Source organism: Nannizzia gypsea, genomic scaffold (genome assembly GCF_000150975.2).
Source record: "Nannizzia gypsea CBS 118893 supercont1.2 genomic scaffold, whole genome shotgun sequence".
NCBI classification, from domain to species: domain Eukaryota; kingdom Fungi; phylum Ascomycota; class Eurotiomycetes; order Onygenales; family Arthrodermataceae; genus Nannizzia; species Nannizzia gypsea.
Window position 1 is genome coordinate 2,005,452 of NW_003345200.1, and position 18,077 is coordinate 2,023,528.

Genomic DNA, 18,077 nt, shown 5'->3' on the forward strand with positions numbered 1-18,077 from the left:
TTATTGACGCTACAGCATCAGCAATGCATGAAAAAGGGTCATCATATGCCCGTTAAGCCCTCGGCTATACGTGACCGGGAAGACTCCGGATATGTCTCGAGGTTGACTAAATAGTATCGCCTGCACCCAAGTTCTTTCATTCATCGTCATATTCTAGGCCGGATGCAGCCTCTCCCATCAGAACTCTTTTCCCTGCTGCCTTTAGTACCCCGTTTAATATTTCCCTTGTCTGCTTGCACCCGTCGATCCCAACTGCAAACATGGTCTCAAGATACGACACATGCACGCCAGAATCCATATGCACAATTGATAGCATCTGATTCTCATTTTCTGCATCATATTCATCATCTTCCTCATCTTCATCATCCCTTGGAACATTGATGTCTGGCATAGGATTTGTGTTGGCAACTGTCATATATGGTAACTCTACCTCTTCAGGGGCAGAGATGTCAAGTAGAGGATCAAGACTCTCATTTATTCCGCCCCATCTGTGCGGATTCGGCCGTTACCGCCGGAGTAGATGCACGGCCGCCTCATTCCCACTGTGCAGGCACATAGTAACCCCGGCATAGGGATACCGGCGTCAACCAGAGCAAGGGTACATGCATTCAGACACGCAGCGAACAGCGAGCCGTCAGAGGAAAGGACCGAGACGTGAATCGATATTGTACTGCGTGGGTAAAGGTGGGCATGGATATGCGGTTGAAAGGCGTCCCGAAGCAAGTTAGCTAGCTCTGTTGTGGCTTGCCTATTTTTTTCACACATTAATTACAATTGATATATAAAAGTAGGAAATACAGAAGTTGCATACCTATCTCCTCCACCACTGCCAGTGGCACTCTTCTTTTTCCTATCCACATTCGCAAATCCAGCTAAATTGACAACAACATTTATCACAGCACCGGCTGCTCCAGCTGTTTCTGAGCGTTTACCTTCTGCAGGCCCATGTACTGTGCAAAGGACTGCAGTATTGCCCATTGACAGATAAGATGAACCGGAGCTTGCTGGGTTTGTAGATATTTGAGCCTGAAGAAGTCGTAATTCGTTCCATCGTCGCCCGTCCAGTCGCAACCGTGTGAGACGGTACGTTGTTGATGTGTCGAGAGGCATATTATTATATCAGACACCCGGGGAGGCAGCCAAACATATATCTGACAACGGTATTAGCTGGAATTGCTAAAATTCACGGTATGCGGATATTATTTCAAATTGAACGGGCTTTGATGATTTTTTGAAGCTCAGCAATTTGCCTTTTCTGGTAAAAATCATGCCAAGCCAGAGATTAGATAAACTAAACCTTTTCGGGAATATAACTAAGAGAAACAGCCTCAAAGTTGAGTTAGAAACAAAAACTGATATAGATTTTTCAACATACGGAGTACTATATAAATATACCTGTCTATATCTTGTTTCGTTTTTGGCCACAACTGGCGTATTCTTCCATGTTATCATAACGTTTTCCATGGGTCGAGGATGTTGGTTAAGTGGCTACGTTGCACGTGACCACGAGTCAGTTCCGCGTCACTTCACGTCGTTTGAGGTGCATCAAGCCTCCAATTGATAGAGACGAATGAATTCATAAATAGAGGATGCCGACTCACTGGGAACTGCAGGATCCGGACGCGACTACGGAAGATAGTGATGATGATGATCTGGGGTGCCCAAGCGTCGCCAGAGTGTCTACAAAGCGGCGTAGCCCTGTGCAACTCTCTAGTACGTGATATTGCCTTGCAAGTAGATGATACAATTTGCATTGGACTGATAAGGCTCTGTTTAAGTTGACAAACCACAAAAAAGACAAAGGCCCTTACTGGAGTCTCCCGTAGCTACTGCTAAGGAGGACGATCTCATTGATCTGTCCAAGACTGCCAGTGAAGAGGAAAGTGATGATGAGTTTAACAACGGGGAGGCGGCGTACAAGGAGTTTAAGAACCGCAAGACTGTCCAGCGGAAAAGATCAGCTGCGCAAATGCGCAAGCGCAGAAAAATCCAAAGGGACTCCATTGTTGGCCGCCGCAATACTGGGACTGAAAGCCGCAAGCCAACTCACTTACCGCGAGAATATGGTGACCTCAGTTCCGATGACGAGATGATGGAAGAGACCCTACCTGACTACTTGAAAAGACGTCGGGGCGCCTTTGATAAAAAAAGGGAACAGCTTCTTGAGCCGGGATTAAAGCTGCCACCCGATTTTGACAATGTGGGGTTCTCCGATGATGAACAGCTCAACTCTCTGATAGAAAAGCCTTCATTTTCGCATGCGAAGCACTCACGCAAGTACGAGGATATCCAACTACCATATTCTTTGGGGTTGATACCTGCCCCAATTGCTCAGTGGCTTCGGGATTACCAAGTGGAAGGTGTTAGTTTTCTTCATGAGTTATTTGTTTATCAGAAAGGTGGAATCCTTGGTGACGACATGGGCCTAGGCAAGACGGTCCAAGTCATCGCATTTCTCACTGCTGCATATGGCAAAACTGGCGATGAGAGGGATGCTAAACGAATGCGTAAGATGCGACGAAAAAGGGAAAACTACGTGGAATCCTCGGACGTTAATTGTATGCCCCGGTACACTTATCCAAAATTGGAGGGATGAACTTGATCGATGGGGTTGGTGGCATGTGGGATGTATACCATGGGGAATCTAAGGATGCGGCTCTCAAATCTGCATCGGTCCGGGAGAGTGGGAGATTCTTATCACTACATACACCACGTACCGCCTGAATCGAAGCGCTATCAACATGGTAGAATGGGATTGTGTGATCGCGGATGAATGTCACATAATAAAGGACCGGAAATCAGAAACCGCGAAAGCTATGAATGAATTGAATGCTTTGTGCCGGATTGGACTAACCGGAACTGCCATTCAGAATAAGTACGAAGAGCTATGGACCTTACTGAACTGGACGAACCCCGGGCAATTTGGACCTATCTCTACCTGGAAATCCACAATTTGCGAACCGTTAAAAGTTGGACAGTCTCATGATGCTACAATTTATCAACTGAGCAGGGCGAGGAAGACTGCACGAAAGTTGGTGAAAAACCTTCTTCCTGCCTTCTTCTTAAGACGCATGAAGTCTCTTATTGCAGACCAACTGCCAAAAAAAAGTGATAGGGTTGTCTTTTGTCCTCTTACCGAGACACAATCTGACGCATATGAAAATTTCCTGAACAGTGATATAATTGATTATATCAAGAACTCGTCCGACTACTGCAGCTGCGGGTCTGGGAAAAAAGCTGGATGGTGCTGTCGGATGTTTTTACCGCAAGGAGGGAAATGGCAGAGCTATGTCTTTCCTGCTATTTCAAATCTCCAAAAGATCAGCAACCATCTTGCCATTCTAATACCACAGCCAATGGACCCTAAAGATAAACAAGCAAAAGATTTGGAAATGCTACAAGTCGCTGTTCCTGATCAGTGGAGGGAGCTATATCGCACCCGGGGCTCAATCATCAACTACTCTAATCCTGAATTCTGTGGAAAGTGGAAAGTCTTGAAAAAGCTTCTTAAATGGTGGCATGCGAACGGAGATAAGGTCCTAGTCTTCTCCCACAATGTCAGGCTACTTAAAATGCTGCAAATGCTCTTCAATCACACAAGCTATAACGTGAGCTACTTGGATGGCTCGATGAGCTATGAAGACAGGTCAAACGTCGTCAACGCATTCAACTCGGATCCCCGGCAATTCGTTTTCCTCATATCTACTAAGGCAGGTGGCGTAGGCTTAAACATCACGTCTGCGAATAAAGTCGTTGTTGTTGATCCAAACTGGAACCCTGCTTATGATCTTCAGGCACAGGACCGTGCGTACCGAATTGGCCAGCTTAGGGACGTGGAAGTCTTTAGGCTTGTTTCTGCGGGCACCATTGAAGAGATAGTATATGCTCGTCAAATATATAAGCAGCAGCAGGCAAACATCGGCTACAATGCCAGTACTGAAAGACGATACTTCAGGGGTGTTCAAGAAAAGAAAGATCAAAAGGGAGAGATATTTGGCTTAGCGAATCTCTTTGAATACCAGAACAATAACGTTGTTTTGAGAGACATCGTTAATAAAACAAACATAGCAGAGAGCAAAGCTGGCGTGCAAGTAATAGATTTCGAGATGGAGGGAGGAAAAAGTCACAGCAATGACGATAGGGAGGATGACAAGCCCCATTCTTCCACACCGGATGAAAATGATGATCTTGCAATGAGCCAGCTCGCGGCTTTGGTTCGTGGCGAAGGAATTGGAGAAGAAAGCAAGAAGCTTGCTCCAACTCTAAAACATGATCCTATACAAGCTATTCTCGCAGGCGCGGGTGTTGAATATACACATGAGAATACGGAGGTCGTTGGCTCTTCCAAAGTTGAAGCCCAGCTCAGTCGTCGAGCCGAGTTAGTTAACGATGGTGAGGAAATTGGTGAAGAACAAGTCTTTAGACCGGAATCAAGGGAAGGAAAACCTTCTAGCATTCTTGTCCGTGGAAAGAATGGACAGTCCGCTACGTTTAAGTACCATCCTCCTCCAGAGGTTATGAAGCGCCAGTTCTGCAGCATGGCAGCTCGGTATGGTTTCCGCGACGTGACGGAATTTGCGCTTACAGTCGAAGGTTTGACTCCAGCACAACGGAGAACCTGGCTAGAGAATTGGTATAAAGAACGCAGAGAGAAGCTGCTCGGTGGTCGAAACCTCAAGGGTTCTTAAGATGTTACCTGTATAGAACCGGCTGATGATTGATATGAACCACATCGGCTACGAATCAGCCATGTCTACTAAATGTCAGCATTATCAATACCTTCGACACAACTATGCTGCTGGTCAGAATACAGTTGGTCAGGTAGATAATGCCACCCACGTTTTAAATATTAATATTAAGGCAGCTTAGCCTTTAACGTTTGTTGTGAACTAAACGTTGCTGTCCTAACAGCATATTTATCAATGCAATGTATGCTAGGCCTGCCTGAGGCTGCTGGACGTGGAAAAAAACAAGGAGTCGAAGATGTACTCCAAAGATTTAAACAACACGCAGAGGCTCGTTATTATTGCCTAGAAAACGCAATTCCAATACTATCCCATCCATGACTCCATGCTCCCACGGGCATATAAAACTGAAACCCTATTGTTGCTGCCGTCCACCGTAAAAACTCCGGAACAGGAACCAATAACTCAGAACCACGAGAGTGTCCACAAGGCCGGCAGGTTAGGCCATTTCTCCTGCCATTTCCCAAGTATTTCGGGGACTCGCTCGTCAAACCCTCTCCTGGCATCGCCAGTGCCTTGATCCCATCCGTTTGGCCCTTTCAATCGCCTCTCCTCATCAGCCACTTCATTGAGTCTGTTAGCCAAATCCAGTATTCCTTTACTCCCGACTAACGCTTCTTCGTGGTTATCCCTGATATCGACGTTGAAAACGTGAACAGGCCTGTTCAGAGGGGAGCCACGATTCATGAGATCCTCCACCACAGCGTCCCAGCATCGCTCTTCGCATGTTATGATGACATCAACGACGCCGCCTTCAGTTCCAAGACTACCCTTATCCCCTCTCGATACGTGCTCTAAACGAGGCATTCCTGGGCTCCAATCTTGAAATCGCTCGGGACCCCATTTTACGCCCTTATTCCGTTCTAGCATGGGAAGAACTCCGTTATTGCGGTATAATCTTGGATCTTTCGCTTGTAATTCATCATATATTTGCGAGTAAGATACGGTATTAAAATTATAAACGTTTGGTTGTGTGATAGAAGGCCCCGGCAGACGAACTAGGGAGCCCGTGCCAAATGAGATGACAGAGTATGATGATGGAGGAGCAGATAGACGATTATGGGCTTCCATGGATCGGTTCTGATTTGCGGCACAAACCGTGCAGAATTTGAGTTTGAAAGAAGTTGATGCAGGATGAGGAGGGGTAGAACTGTTTACTACGGTGCCTTCATTTGTTGCTGACGATGTATCAACCTGCTCCGCCGGTGGTGGAGGGGGTGGCGGAGGCGGAGGAGGATTTATAGTCATAGACTGGTGAGCTCCTGCGTCCATGTTGAGCGAAAATGAGAATTCAACACTGAGTATTTCTTATACTAGAAAAGCTGTCTTATTGCCAAGGAAGTTAGCTAACACTCGAATGTCCGTTCGGGAGGTAGTAAACAGTCACATGGAGTATAGATTGAAGTGATAATCAGAGAAAAAGTTGCGTATGTTAGGTTATCCTCAAGGGAAATAGGACAGCTCCAATAAAAAGGATTCATCATAATATAAACAGAGAGCGGTGTAATTAGGGAATTGATAGTGTAAAAGCATACCTTAGCAAATTTCGTCGACTTTAGGGTCTATTGTCATCATATAGCCACCTTCCACACAGCTTCTCTCTGGTTCAAAGCTGGCAAGTGTCGCGTTGTTGACTTGAAGTTGGATTGGAATTCACCTTAGCGAGGTTTTTATACACCAGTCTTAAGTGGTGATAATCACGTGATATATATGAGATAATCAGTTTATATAATCAAGAAGATTTTCTATTTTAACGTTTTTTATATATCTTCATATTTCTACTACTTACACTACGATAACTCCCGAATTTCGCTATTTCGAGAGGACTACATCTTGACGGTATATTTCATGTTTATGTATATATATTCCAACGGTGTAATCCAGATGCTACCTCATCGCTAAACTGAAAGATGCCCCATGTTGTGCACTTGTGCTCTTGAAACAGAAACAATAACCTAAATAATTAGAGAGGTACTCCATATCAAATATGCATATAACTGGCTCACAGATCCAAAATCAACAGGTTTTCAGGAGACGCAGGACGGGTAGCATTGGAAACAGAAGATGATTCCGGTTTACTCCCTTCTATGGCTTGCTTTGCTTTAAGACGTTCGAGTTTTCTCTTGCGCAGTTTATCTTTCCTGGCGTGGAACTCGATAAGGTGTTTATTTTTCTGACGCCAATCGGCTGTTTCTAAGTCGGGAAATTGGAAGGGACAGCCATTAGCTGAATGACCCTTTTGACCACAATAGTTGCATGAGAGTTTCTCGCTGTAAATTTCTGGGCTCTTGACCTGTGGTTGAGTGTTTGCTGCCTCTTGCCTGGGTTCGGGTTTAGGCTCCGCCTTCTGCCCTGCGACTGACTCAGGTTTGGCTGCTGGCTTCACTTTTGATTCGGGCTGGGGTTCAGGCTGAGGCTTTTGCGCGATTTGGATCTTTTTCACGGCCTGTGTGGCCGGCCGCTGCTCTTCCTGGTCAGGCTGCTCGCGCCCTTCAGCTTTCTTCCTAAAGAATTCAATGCCGCTCTTGTGCGCTTTTTGCCATGCAGGGCTGGTCCTCTCGGGGTACTTGTAGAAGCACCCATCCTCTGAATGATGGGGCATTGAACAATATCCGCAAACGACCTTGCTTTTCTTATCGACAAGGTCGGCTTGGGAGCCCGAAGCATTGAGGCTATCTGGTTTTGAGCCAGCAGAATAAGGGCCATTGGCGACAGAAGAAGCTACGGATGGAGCTGGTTCGGGTTGGGGCTCCTCCTCGTTTGCTCGTGATACAGCCGGCTTCAGAACCCGTGCGACCATTTTATCGACCGACAGCGTTAATGGGCCATCTTTTGCATTGCGGGCAGCATCGATCTCAGATTGGATCATCTCCCTTGCCCTCTCGGAGACTCGCAGATAAAGCAGGTCCTGAGCCATCCAATCCGGTATGATAAAATCCAGCTTCCTTATCTTAGCGTAGTACCTGTAGAACGTTGAAATGTAGTCAAAGTCGTTCTTGGCATTGATGGTCATGAGCTTCTGAATGAGATATCTGCGGTCATCTTCATTCACTAAGCTACAATACGATTCTATCTGTCTCCAGAGAATGTAGGCCGATCGATTTGGTGGTTCGAAAATCTCCTCTTTGAACTGTGGACCAATGGACTCGTACATAAAATCATATAGCCATTCATTTTGAACCTCCCACAGTTTAGGATGAACTGATGAGCCTACTGGGCAAGTTTCCTGCCCTTCCTCCAGTATCGGCAGACAGGTAGCTGCTTTCGCCTGTTCAAAGACGCGATCTTTCCATTCAGGGAATTTCTTCGCCATATGCAGGACCTTGGCACGGGCCACTAGACTCGCTCGAGAGCGGAAAGCCGTGATTGTATCCTCGACAGGCACTTCGGCATTGATGCTACGATCAATTATCTCTGGGACGTGGACGTATCGAGGAATCTGCGGATGGGATGGCGATTCATCAACTGGCGGTGGGGCTAGCTGGTCCATCCTGGCTTCCATTTGTTGAAATTTTCGTTCCATGGTAGCCAACATCTCCAATATTTCAGGGATACCGGGCATCTGCTTCCCGTCCGTCTCTATGTTCGCAAATTCCTTTGGTGTTTCCGTCGACATCGCGTTATACGCGTCCCTAATGGCTGTTTCATTGCCATATTCATGGCCATCCTCGTGGCCATCCTCATGGCTAGAGTAGCGCAAAGCAACCCCATCATTGCTCAATTCGGAGCTTCTGGCGGTCGATTCAGCGCCTTCGCTTTGGTTTCCTGATTCATGGCCATTCGCGGTCACGGATTGAGCTATAGAAGAGGCTACAGAAGGCGCGTGCGCGACTCCGTTGACCTGTGGAGGCGGTGACGCTGGGAAATCCGCAGAACCAGCGGCCGAGGAGGGTGATTGAGCCATGTTTAGGAGCTACCAAAAAAGCAGGAAGAGGGATAGAGATATATACTTGACAGCCAACTGTCCTTCAACAAGGTATATAGACTTATAGCAAAAGAGACGCAACCTCGCGATCAACCGCGAGGGAGCAACGAGCTCATGGCCGCAAAACAAGCCTGCATAAGAGGAAACATTCAACTTACCACAAAAAAGGAATTTTGAAGGTTCTTGGGCCAATGGGAGGAGGAGCATGTGACCTCGCTTTGCTGGGCCACTGTAAGTTAAATATTTGACCGCCTCCAGAAAAGAAAAAGGAGACGTATGGAAAATGTTATATATAAAATGTTAGATTTATATATAAGAATCGTGGCCATAAGGCGCAGAGACGTTGGAGAGCCTGACTGGTTGGTGAAGTGGGAAAAGGGGCTTGTTCCGCCTGCTTAATACGGGGATCATAATTCTCAGGGGAAAGGACCCAAGGACAGTTTCTTCGCTCCTGATTGCACGGTATGGAGTACATATACTCTATAACAGCAGGTTAAGTGCTGTCTTGCATACCGGAATGTGCAAACATTATGGCTGCAATCCGTGTCTGCTGGTCTGGCTGTTTATCTCTACAGACGCACATCCTCGGGTCTACAACAATGGTGTATGCGCGATGTAACCAGTGACCGGATCGAGGTGCAGCTGTCATGGCATTCACAAGCTTTCCCCGGCTAAGCTAGTTAATGCCTAGGTACGTCTACCCCAGCTTATATGTATCCAGGGTAGTTTTCATTCCCCAGAGTAAGGTCAAAGCCGGTCAACAAAGCTCTATAGGGTGCCAACTACTATCGTTAACAACTGAATAGCATCCATGCTTAAAACAAATTGTCCGCTATTGAAGTTATGAAGGCATCAAGCTCCACAGAAGGGTTTTTCCAAGCCCAGCCGTTAATTCAACCCCAGATTGAAGAAGATGGAGTGCTTCGCCGGATCATATCTTTGCATCTGCCATCACCTCTGCCATCGAGTCTAGAAGAGGACTTTACTCGATTTTCTAGGCTGGTGATATCTAAACCAGTTCTCGACTATGCTGCTGAAGCTGAGCGTAATCAGCCATACCTGAAACCACTGTCTACCTTCGGTATTGAGAATAAACAGGATTCACTGGTGACTAGCGAAGGATGGCGTGCACTACAAGACATCAATATTAGAGAAGGTCTAGTGGGACTTGCCCCTGAGCCTGGATGGGCTGTTAATGATACAAAGTGGAATACCCGAGTGTCCAAGGGTATCAAGTCTCACCTTTGGACTCCAAGTTCGGCAATGGTGACATGTCCAGGTAGCATGACGGACGGTGCCGCAAGGCTGCTTAGCAGGCACCTTGATGGCGAAAACGGTCAGATATTTGCCGAGGCGTTAAAAAGGCTTACCAGCCGTGATCCAACTATCGCTTGGACGAGTGGACAGTGGATGACGGAGCGCAAAGGGGGAAGTGATGTGCGCGGGACAGAAACTGTTGCTCGTAAACTCACTCCTCAAGAGATGGAAGAGGATGCCGGAGTCGATTCCGTTGGTATGCCATTGGGTCCTTGGCGACTTGACGGGTTTAAATGGTTTTCTTCAGCCACGGATGCAAATATGTCCATCATGCTGGCCAAAACGGGGGAGAATTCTATTAGTGCCTTCTATGCACCGTTAAGAAGGCAGGTTCAAGGGAAAGATCCCAAGGCAAGCGAACTAAACGGCGTCCGCATCCAGAGGTTGAAAAAAAAATTCGGCACAAAGGCCCTTCCTACTGCGGAATTGGAGATAAAGGGAATGAGAGGCTACCTTGTCGGCAAAGAAGGCCAAGGGGTGAAAGAAATATCAACCATTCTCAATATCACCAGGGCCGGAAACTGCATTGCATCAGTCGGCTACTGGGGGAGGTCATTAGCAATTTGTCGAGCCTATTCTAAAGTAAGGGTGACAAGTGGTAGGCTTCTTCAAGATACACCTTCATACATCAGAACGCTGGCAAGAGACCACGTCAAATATGCAGCAAGCATGCATCTGACATTTTTCATTCTTGCACTCCTTGGGATCTCTGAAGGCGGCACTATCTCTTCCTGTATGGCGGCACAAGTCAATATAATACCACAGGATAAAAATCACACCCTTCAATTGATCCGCCTTCTCACACCTATGGCAAAAGCAAGAACCGCTCTCCGTGCTATTAAGGGGGTGCGAGCAAGTATGGAGAATCTTGGTGGGATCGGCTACCTCGAAAACGAAGACCCTATCCTCAACATTGCTAGGATTTTCCGTGATACTTGTGTCCTCAGCATCTGGGAAGGGACTACGGAGGTCATGGCTGATGATCTAATGCGAGTTGTGAAAGGCAGACAAGGCCCTGACTGCTTGGACGCCCTGGATAAATGGGTGTCCTATGCTCTAAAAGTAGCCAGGTCACACTCATTTGACAAAGAGGAGGCCGTTCTCCGGCAGCTATGGGTTGATTTCTTATCTGATGTTCGATCAAAAGGCAGAGAAGAACTCAATTGGTATGGCAGGAAGTGTCTGAAAGTTTTAGAGCGGCTTGTATGTGGTTGTCTACTCATTTTGGATGCGTCGAGGGATGGTGATGGGGTAGCTAGAGAGATTGCTAGACGCTGGATCCTCAAAGATGCCGTTTCTTCAACATCATGGACGGATGAAGCTAGCTGGGACAGTCGGATTGTATATGGGGATAGCTCAAGGAAAGGAAATGCTCGGTTATAAACCCCTTCCATATATTTGTCCAGGTATATCTACAAGAGTCAAACAAGGCTTATAATTAACATTAACCTTCTAACGAGATAAATCAAGTTCAGATTGTTTACCTAGAGTATCATGGTGATGCATATCAAGTATATCCGTCTCCCCCAACAAAAAAAATATAGTCTAGTTTGTAATATATGTTTATTTATGTCCATCTGCCCTAGATCAGGGAAATCTCAGCCCATCAAAAACTCCCGATTACATCCAAGTAATCTCCGTTTCCACTTTAATACTTTTTAGATACCCTAGCCATGCTTAGAGATTGTTTAGAAAATGCTGAATGCGAGAAAGAGAAAGGAAAACAGGTGAGAGATGAAGGAGAGGAGAGTGGCACAATATAATGTCGTTGGTATAGTTGACTCAGGGGCAAACGACACCAGCTCTTTGAGGCCGAAGAAACGAAATTATTGATAGGATGTGAGGTGGCATTCTTACCCTGGCTACCGTTATCACGCGCCTCGAGCTGAAGTCAAAACTTGTCAATTCCATGTCCTAACCTAGCAATGAAATAATCCCGGGTGATAAGCGTACTCGTAGAGGAAAGTACGAGCACCAACGGAGGGCCTGGATATGCCATTTGCCATTCCAACCTAGGAAAGAGAGTAGCCAGTCAGACTCTTCTTTAAGCTTTATGAAGTGACCTGTTATGCTGACGATAAAGGATAAGGGTTGTATCGCCAACAGGGGTCGCAGGAAGTTGAGGGTATCGCTCAAGGTTCAGCATCAAAAAGCCCACCCATACCGGGGTTTGGATTGGGCTTCTGCTGCGCCGTATTGTTGCTTGACATGTTTGGCTGGAGAGGAGCCATCATGCCAGGACCAGCGCCTACACCACCAGGGTTATTACTCCCATTTTGTTCTCTAACAGGGTCGCCGAGCAGATCCTCGGAAGGCTGGGGCTTATACTGCATATTCCCCAGTGCAGCATCATTACTGTCAAGATCAAGGAGTGAATCCTTAGCCTGGTTTGGTTTTACTGGTTTTGGCGCTTGAAGGGGGATATCAAGATCATGGTTTACTTTTTGACCGGGAAGAATCGCCGTGAATGCGAGAATTTGCTCTACAGCCTTGGAAGGGTTATGCGGATCACTAAGACAATGTCAGCATCTTGGATGTAGAGGAGAAGGAGATTTAGCTAGGGGTTGCTTACATGTTCGCATTTATGATCCAGTCAAGGTTTTCTCTTCCTTCCTCAGACCCTCCGGGCCCTCCGCGAACGGCGCGGAACAGCTTGGGTCTCCATTCGATATTTTCGTGAGCCCGAGTAGCCGCTTCTTCTCGCTGCCGGTCTTCAATCTTGGTTTTCTCATCAGTAGCAAGTTCTTGGTTCCTCTCTAGCAGAGCTTGAACGGTGTTGTGCCAAAGTTTTTGGGACTCGCGGCTTGACTGTTCCTCAAGAGGTCGAGTTAGGGGTGGAGTATGCTTTGCATGCGTGGCATTAAAGAGCAATTCCTTTTGTCCAGTCTGTGTCCATGGAATTAATAAATTGTATTAGTCGAAGAAGAACCGAGTTGACATACCGTAACATCCTTTATGAACATTTCCCCATTCCAGAGCCCTGACAGCTCATAGTATACCTCGCCGGTTTCTTCATTCTTAATGGTACCGCCAATCGCATTGTACGTCCCGGAGAAGTAGCCCCTGGTTTTAAACTCAAGGTCGGCAACAAAGTTGTTTTCAGGGCATTTGACGTAGCTGTGGTCTCCTAGTTCATATTTCATCTTCCCAAACAGAATTCCGCGAGCGTACATGTTTGGCTGGGTTATAATGCTGGAAGGAGCTGTTAGAACATATATACAATTATACTCGCGCGAGAGGCCACTTACTATCGTTCGCCATGACCTTTCTCCTTTCCCCGGTTCAGGAACTCCATGTATGATATCCCTTCCATCATACTTGCTGCAGAATTGCCCAAGAATCTGCTCCTCGGTTTCAAAGTACCATCTATTCTAATATTGTGCTCCGGTGCCATGAAAAAGTAGCTAGACTTGGGAGGATGGTGTGATGTTTGTTCCGCAATATAATAGCCCTTGGTGCCATCGGGATATTCCCAGTAGCCCGTGAAGGTTTCTCCTAAGATAGGGTTAAGGGGCTTCTTGACACCACTGTTGTGTATCTGTTAGTTGGAGTAAACCGTTGTCAAGGGTTAAGAGACATACGGAGGTTTGATGTGCCATCCACTGAGGTAGAATTTGACCACCGAGACGAATCGTTGAAGCGGGTCGTCAATCTCAGGCATCGGTAATAACGTCTCCGGATGGGCCATGAAGCTATAAAAGTCAGCAATTGACCTAGCAAATCCCCATCCATCACCATGCCAACGTCAAGAGAATATGGGAGACGTACTTTGTAATTCTCTCCAGCATTGATCGAGGCTCTAGAAGAAACGTAGGGAGCACAACTCGGCTCAGATCGGCACCAGGCCTAAGCTGAGAGATGATATGGTAGAGTACTGTTAATAGCCGGGGAATAGCACATTAGCACCACGTTTCATCACCTAGGCTCCGACTTTCAAAGATATCTCTACAAAAGAATAGAGCAAACTCACTGTTTCCCTGATCCGGCTCCACGATTTCATCTTCCCCTCCCGGGGTAGGGGGTCTGCTCGACTCATCTATAGACGAACGGCTGCCTAATTCCAAGGAACGAGAGGGGTCCATCGTTAGTATATGTCATAAAACGGTAATCGGGCAGCTCCAGTAAACAAGGGACGGAGGATAAAGGCAGTGATATCCAGCTATCCAGCTATCCAGCTCTAGGATTATCATGACGTACTGTTGTTCGTTGGGGTCCGGCGGTGTGACACAGAGTTGGAGGGTGAATGGCTGTGCGAAGTGATCCCCGGTATTGGTAGCTTGGGCAACATGGTAAAATACGGCAGCAGGCAGCAAAGTTCTTTCTCTCTCTCTCTCTTCAGTCGTTATAGACGGTATCTGGTTGGGTTATATGCTCTCTATCGAAGGATGGTTATGCCCGTATGTTCAGGTCGAGTAAGACATCAAAGCGTTACTGGTTTGATGACGCTGGAACGGCCGGAAAACGAGCGAAAGCAGATTTATGGCCGTAAGTCAGGTAGACGGCAACCTAGAAAACCCTTTAAAACCGACTGTCTACCAAGTGTTTCCCGTAGGATCACCCTTGTAGCTGCAGATTGACAGTGGGATGTTTGAGGAGGCAAAGCTGGGATGCGGCGGGACGAGGGTCGACGGCGGAGTAGTTGGTTATGGTTAAACTATAGAGTCAACTAGTGAACAAGAGAAGTGAGTCTCGATGGCTGGACGGGCTATATAAATACTGTAAGGCTCGTGTTTCGCTCTCCCCTGAGCTGGTGAATCTCGAACCCTGGACTGTCCGGGAAATATGGGCTTGGTAGTTCGTTAACTAAGTGAGCAGGAGCAAGACGAGGCGAGCGAGTCGGTGACGTTGGGAGCTTTTCTTTCTTTGGGGTGAGGAAGATACTTTTGCGAGGGGTTTTTTAGCGCCTGAGCGCCATACAAAAGTGACCCGCGCTAGAAGTCGCTCTCTCTCTCTCTCCCGGGCCCTTTTTGGTAGCTACATATCTTGTTGTATACACATCCAAGGCAGCTATTTCTACTGTTACAGCATGTGTATGGCATCTAACAAGGAACGGATCATGCGATATGGAAGTGTAAATCTGGCTCTCTTCCGAAAATACCTCCTAATAATGTCCTTTTCTCTCTCTTCCCCTTGCTACACTACGGAGTACTCATGTCGCATCAATCGGTTCATATGGAAGATACGGTGATGATCGCGGGGCCCTTTTCTTTGCTTTTCTTTGCCATGACTGGCTGGCGAAGGGAGAATATCCTGCATGGACTATGCCTCGATATGACGCAGTACATGTTGAATATCTAATGCTGCGGATTTTTTGCCTCCTAAAGTTGACCAACTTCTGCTGCTCCAGGCTTCCACGGTTGATATTAATGGTTCTATTGTGTCTATCAGTCTTCATATTCTAGTTCTATATCGTAGTTAACTGTGAAAGGATAAGCAAAAGCCCAAATACACCAGCGTGACGGGTCGGTCTTTATGATGGTAACTGTATCCAGCAGCATAAGACTCGAACAAGGGGGACAGGAAATGACAGCAAGAATGATAGGTGATCGTGGGGATCCCTCAGCCACTAGGCTCTCTACCGATGTAGCTGCTCTTCACTCGTCCAGGCCCTTGTCAATTAGCGGGACATCCCCATCTGTGACTTCATGGACAAATTCCATATCAGGCTGGTACAGCATAACATGGAAATGCTCAACAGCATGGACAGACTTTAGAGATTTCCAGTTGCGGAACCAAATGACCTGCGGATGAAGAAAGACAATATGTCAGTTTACCATGGCTCTCAGTCAGGGGAATAAGTAGGGGGGATGCAGTAGGGGGTTGCATGAAGTGTCCTGTAACCACCCCTCGATGTCTTCCCTTCCGTTATGCATACCTTCTCTGCAGGAACCCTGCTTCGAAAGGTCAAATCCACAAAGTCATCAATTTCCTTTCGCGCGCGAGGCGTGAGATCGTCTGTTGCCGGATCATCCTCAAAAGTAAACTTCGTCCACACTACTAGGTGGATGATTCCTTCTTCTACCCCGTAGGGCCAGTCATTGTATAGAATCTTGTGATCACCTGGATGTCGCCCATAGCGCCGTCAGTGCACCGCAGTGTTGTCAAATCGCCTTTCATAGTACTCTATACATCTCTGTTCAATGCCAACAGGAGGATAAGGATAAGGAGAAGGAGGCTCATACTCCCAGCCAGGTGGTATTTTATATACCCTAGCATGGATTTAAGTCAAGCCTTGGAAGCTCGACATATCCATATAGAAAATAACACGCGGCTTAAGGCGGGACAAGAGATCAAACGGGTGGGAAAAAAGAAAAAAGAAAAAGAAAGGAAGCGAAAAGAAAAATAAAGAGAGAGAAAAATGATATAAGAAATCGGACAAGTTCGAATATCGAATAAGACGTACCAGGGTTCTCAAATGGTCGTAAGCCTCTGGGTGCCATATTATTCTCCCAGCCGAGTCTCTCACGTACTACAAAATTCATGACCGAGCCATATTTGGACTTCACGTAAGACGTATATTCAAGATATCGCCTTAGATCAGACGGTACACGTCGAAACAGATCGATCCGGTTGGAGGCTACTCAGAATCAGTTGAGTGCTAGATATCGACTAGCCGACAAGAAACAAACCTATTATCTGCTGTACTAGACTCCAGTCCTGTCGGACATATTCGCTATCCGGGGTCGACAGGATACTAACATTCTTTGCCGGTAGGTTGCAAAGATAGTCGGGACATTCAGCTGGCCATCGATCTCGGGGTATATTCATCAGCCAGTAGGGCAGCTTCTCCGGCTCAGCCTGTATGGGAGCTATCTCTGCGCTCTTGGTCATATCCTCTACCTGGAACTGGCGCGTACAGTCTATGGATCTGGATTTATGGCAAATTCAATATAAACACTGAAAAGAAGAGTGAGTTTGAGCATACCAATGAATGTACGAAGAGTTTGAAGTTGCCACAAAGCTAGTTAGAGCTACTTATAATAAGTAGTCAGTTACATGGATGCCGGATGACGATAGCTACTGACTCACCATTTAACTAACATATTTATCTCAGTATACATATATCGCTGATTTGCCACCAAAATATCTCTACAAGCAGATATCCATCTTTGAACGTACAGCAGCATGGAGTCGGCCACCAAGATGAGAGCTGCCCTACTTGTGGTTGATATGCAGGAAGATTTCTGTCCACCAGTGCGTTTCGGCCATTGAACCAACTTGCTTATGCTGCTCCAGGATCTAGAAATGTATACTTATGAATATACCATTAACAGGAAGGCTCTCTTGCCATCCAGGATGGCAGATCAATCGCCCCCTTGATCAACAAGTTGCTATCTTTGCCAGGTTTCGTGGTCAAGATAGGGACCCAAGATTTCCATCCAGGCAGCCATATATCCTTTGCTTCAAACCACCCAGCACCGTCGAACGTACCCTTTACTTCGACGATTGAGATGAGAAACCCCGTGGCCGGGGCTGAAGAAGAGACGAAAACACAGCAGCTGTGGCCACCCCACTGTATCCAAGGCACCAAGGGAGCCAGCTTCATCCCCGAAATCGAATCCGAAAAGCTGGATGTCATGGTCAGGAAGGGGATGGATGAACGCGTAGAAATGTATTCAGCTTTTACTGATGCGTTCGGAAACAGCAACTGCGTGGAGGCCGGAGGAGCTAGCCATGACCTTGACGCCCTGCTCAACGAGCATCAGGTTTCGGATGTGTTTATCGTTGGGCTCGCGGGCGACTATTGTGTCAGGTATACAGCTATTGACGCTGCTGACCGTGGGTTCAGGGTTTATGTTGTTGACGAGGCCACCAAGTGTGTGGATCCAGATAAGGGTTGGGAGACTGCAAAGATTGACATGGCTGCCCATGGAGTTCGGGTAATCAGTGCTGATGGAATCGAAGAAGTCATCAACAAGTCATGTATTAATGTCTAATGCTAATACCAAACATGGGACTGGACAAGTGGGTATATGGATAGCCATCTAAACACACAAAGAACTCCAGAGTAAGCTGGCGCCATTTGCCCCTACAAACCAAAGTAAAGACACATATACGGCACCATATTATTTTATCTCTAATAATAATCC

The 18,077-nt window shown here is 46.8% G+C and overlaps 8 protein-coding genes across 8 annotated transcripts; 3 read left to right on the forward strand and 5 right to left on the reverse strand.

The window, feature by feature from the left end:
* Positions 1–136: 136 nt before the first annotated feature.
* MGYG_02770 (exosome complex exonuclease RRP41) lies at positions 137–1,110 on the reverse strand (the record flags this gene model as incomplete). The annotated part of the gene is made up of 3 exons (XM_003175192.1): positions 137–488; positions 563–748; positions 812–1,110. The coding sequence occupies 3 exons, from the start codon at positions 1,108–1,110 to the stop codon at positions 137–139; spliced, it is 837 nt and encodes a 278-aa protein (XP_003175240.1).
* A 479-nt stretch (positions 1,111–1,589) lies between these two features.
* Positions 1,590–4,688, forward strand: MGYG_02771 (chromatin-remodeling complex ATPase chain isw-1; the record flags this gene model as incomplete). Its single annotated transcript, XM_003175193.1, has 4 exons — positions 1,590–1,713; positions 1,827–2,558; positions 2,591–2,673; positions 2,790–4,688. 4 exons carry the CDS (start codon positions 1,590–1,592, stop codon positions 4,686–4,688), a joined length of 2,838 nt encoding a protein of 945 aa, XP_003175241.1.
* Positions 4,689–5,150: 462 nt separating this feature from the next.
* On the reverse strand, positions 5,151–6,017 carry MGYG_02772 (RNA polymerase II subunit A domain phosphatase SSU72; the record flags this gene model as incomplete). Its single annotated transcript, XM_003175194.1, has 1 exon — positions 5,151–6,017. One exon carries the CDS (start codon positions 6,015–6,017, stop codon positions 5,151–5,153), a length of 867 nt encoding a protein of 288 aa, XP_003175242.1.
* A 730-nt stretch (positions 6,018–6,747) lies between these two features.
* On the reverse strand, positions 6,748–8,649 carry MGYG_02773 (hypothetical protein; the record flags this gene model as incomplete). The annotated part of the gene is made up of 1 exon (XM_003175195.1): positions 6,748–8,649. The coding sequence occupies one exon, from the start codon at positions 8,647–8,649 to the stop codon at positions 6,748–6,750; it is 1,902 nt and encodes a 633-aa protein (XP_003175243.1).
* Positions 8,650–9,513: 864 nt separating this feature from the next.
* Positions 9,514–11,370, forward strand: MGYG_02774 (aidB protein; the record flags this gene model as incomplete). The annotated part of the gene is made up of 1 exon (XM_003175196.1): positions 9,514–11,370. One exon carries the CDS (start codon positions 9,514–9,516, stop codon positions 11,368–11,370), a length of 1,857 nt encoding a protein of 618 aa, XP_003175244.1.
* A 749-nt stretch (positions 11,371–12,119) lies between these two features.
* On the reverse strand, positions 12,120–14,069 carry MGYG_02775 (oxysterol-binding protein; the record flags this gene model as incomplete). The annotated part of the gene is made up of 7 exons (XM_003175197.1): positions 12,120–12,498; positions 12,560–12,873; positions 12,930–13,179; positions 13,236–13,514; positions 13,569–13,679; positions 13,756–13,861; positions 13,958–14,069. 7 exons carry the CDS (start codon positions 14,067–14,069, stop codon positions 12,120–12,122), a joined length of 1,551 nt encoding a protein of 516 aa, XP_003175245.1.
* Positions 14,070–15,581: 1,512 nt separating this feature from the next.
* Positions 15,582–16,818, reverse strand: MGYG_02776 (hypothetical protein; the record flags this gene model as incomplete). Its single annotated transcript, XM_003175198.1, has 5 exons — positions 15,582–15,728; positions 15,863–16,047; positions 16,170–16,196; positions 16,391–16,564; positions 16,617–16,818. The coding sequence occupies 5 exons, from the start codon at positions 16,816–16,818 to the stop codon at positions 15,582–15,584; spliced, it is 735 nt and encodes a 244-aa protein (XP_003175246.1).
* Positions 16,819–17,112: 294 nt separating this feature from the next.
* On the forward strand, positions 17,113–17,924 carry MGYG_02777 (pyrazinamidase/nicotinamidase; the record flags this gene model as incomplete). The annotated part of the gene is made up of 2 exons (XM_003175199.1): positions 17,113–17,181; positions 17,262–17,924. The coding sequence occupies 2 exons, from the start codon at positions 17,113–17,115 to the stop codon at positions 17,922–17,924; spliced, it is 732 nt and encodes a 243-aa protein (XP_003175247.1).
* Between the last annotated feature and the right edge of the window lie 153 nt (positions 17,925–18,077).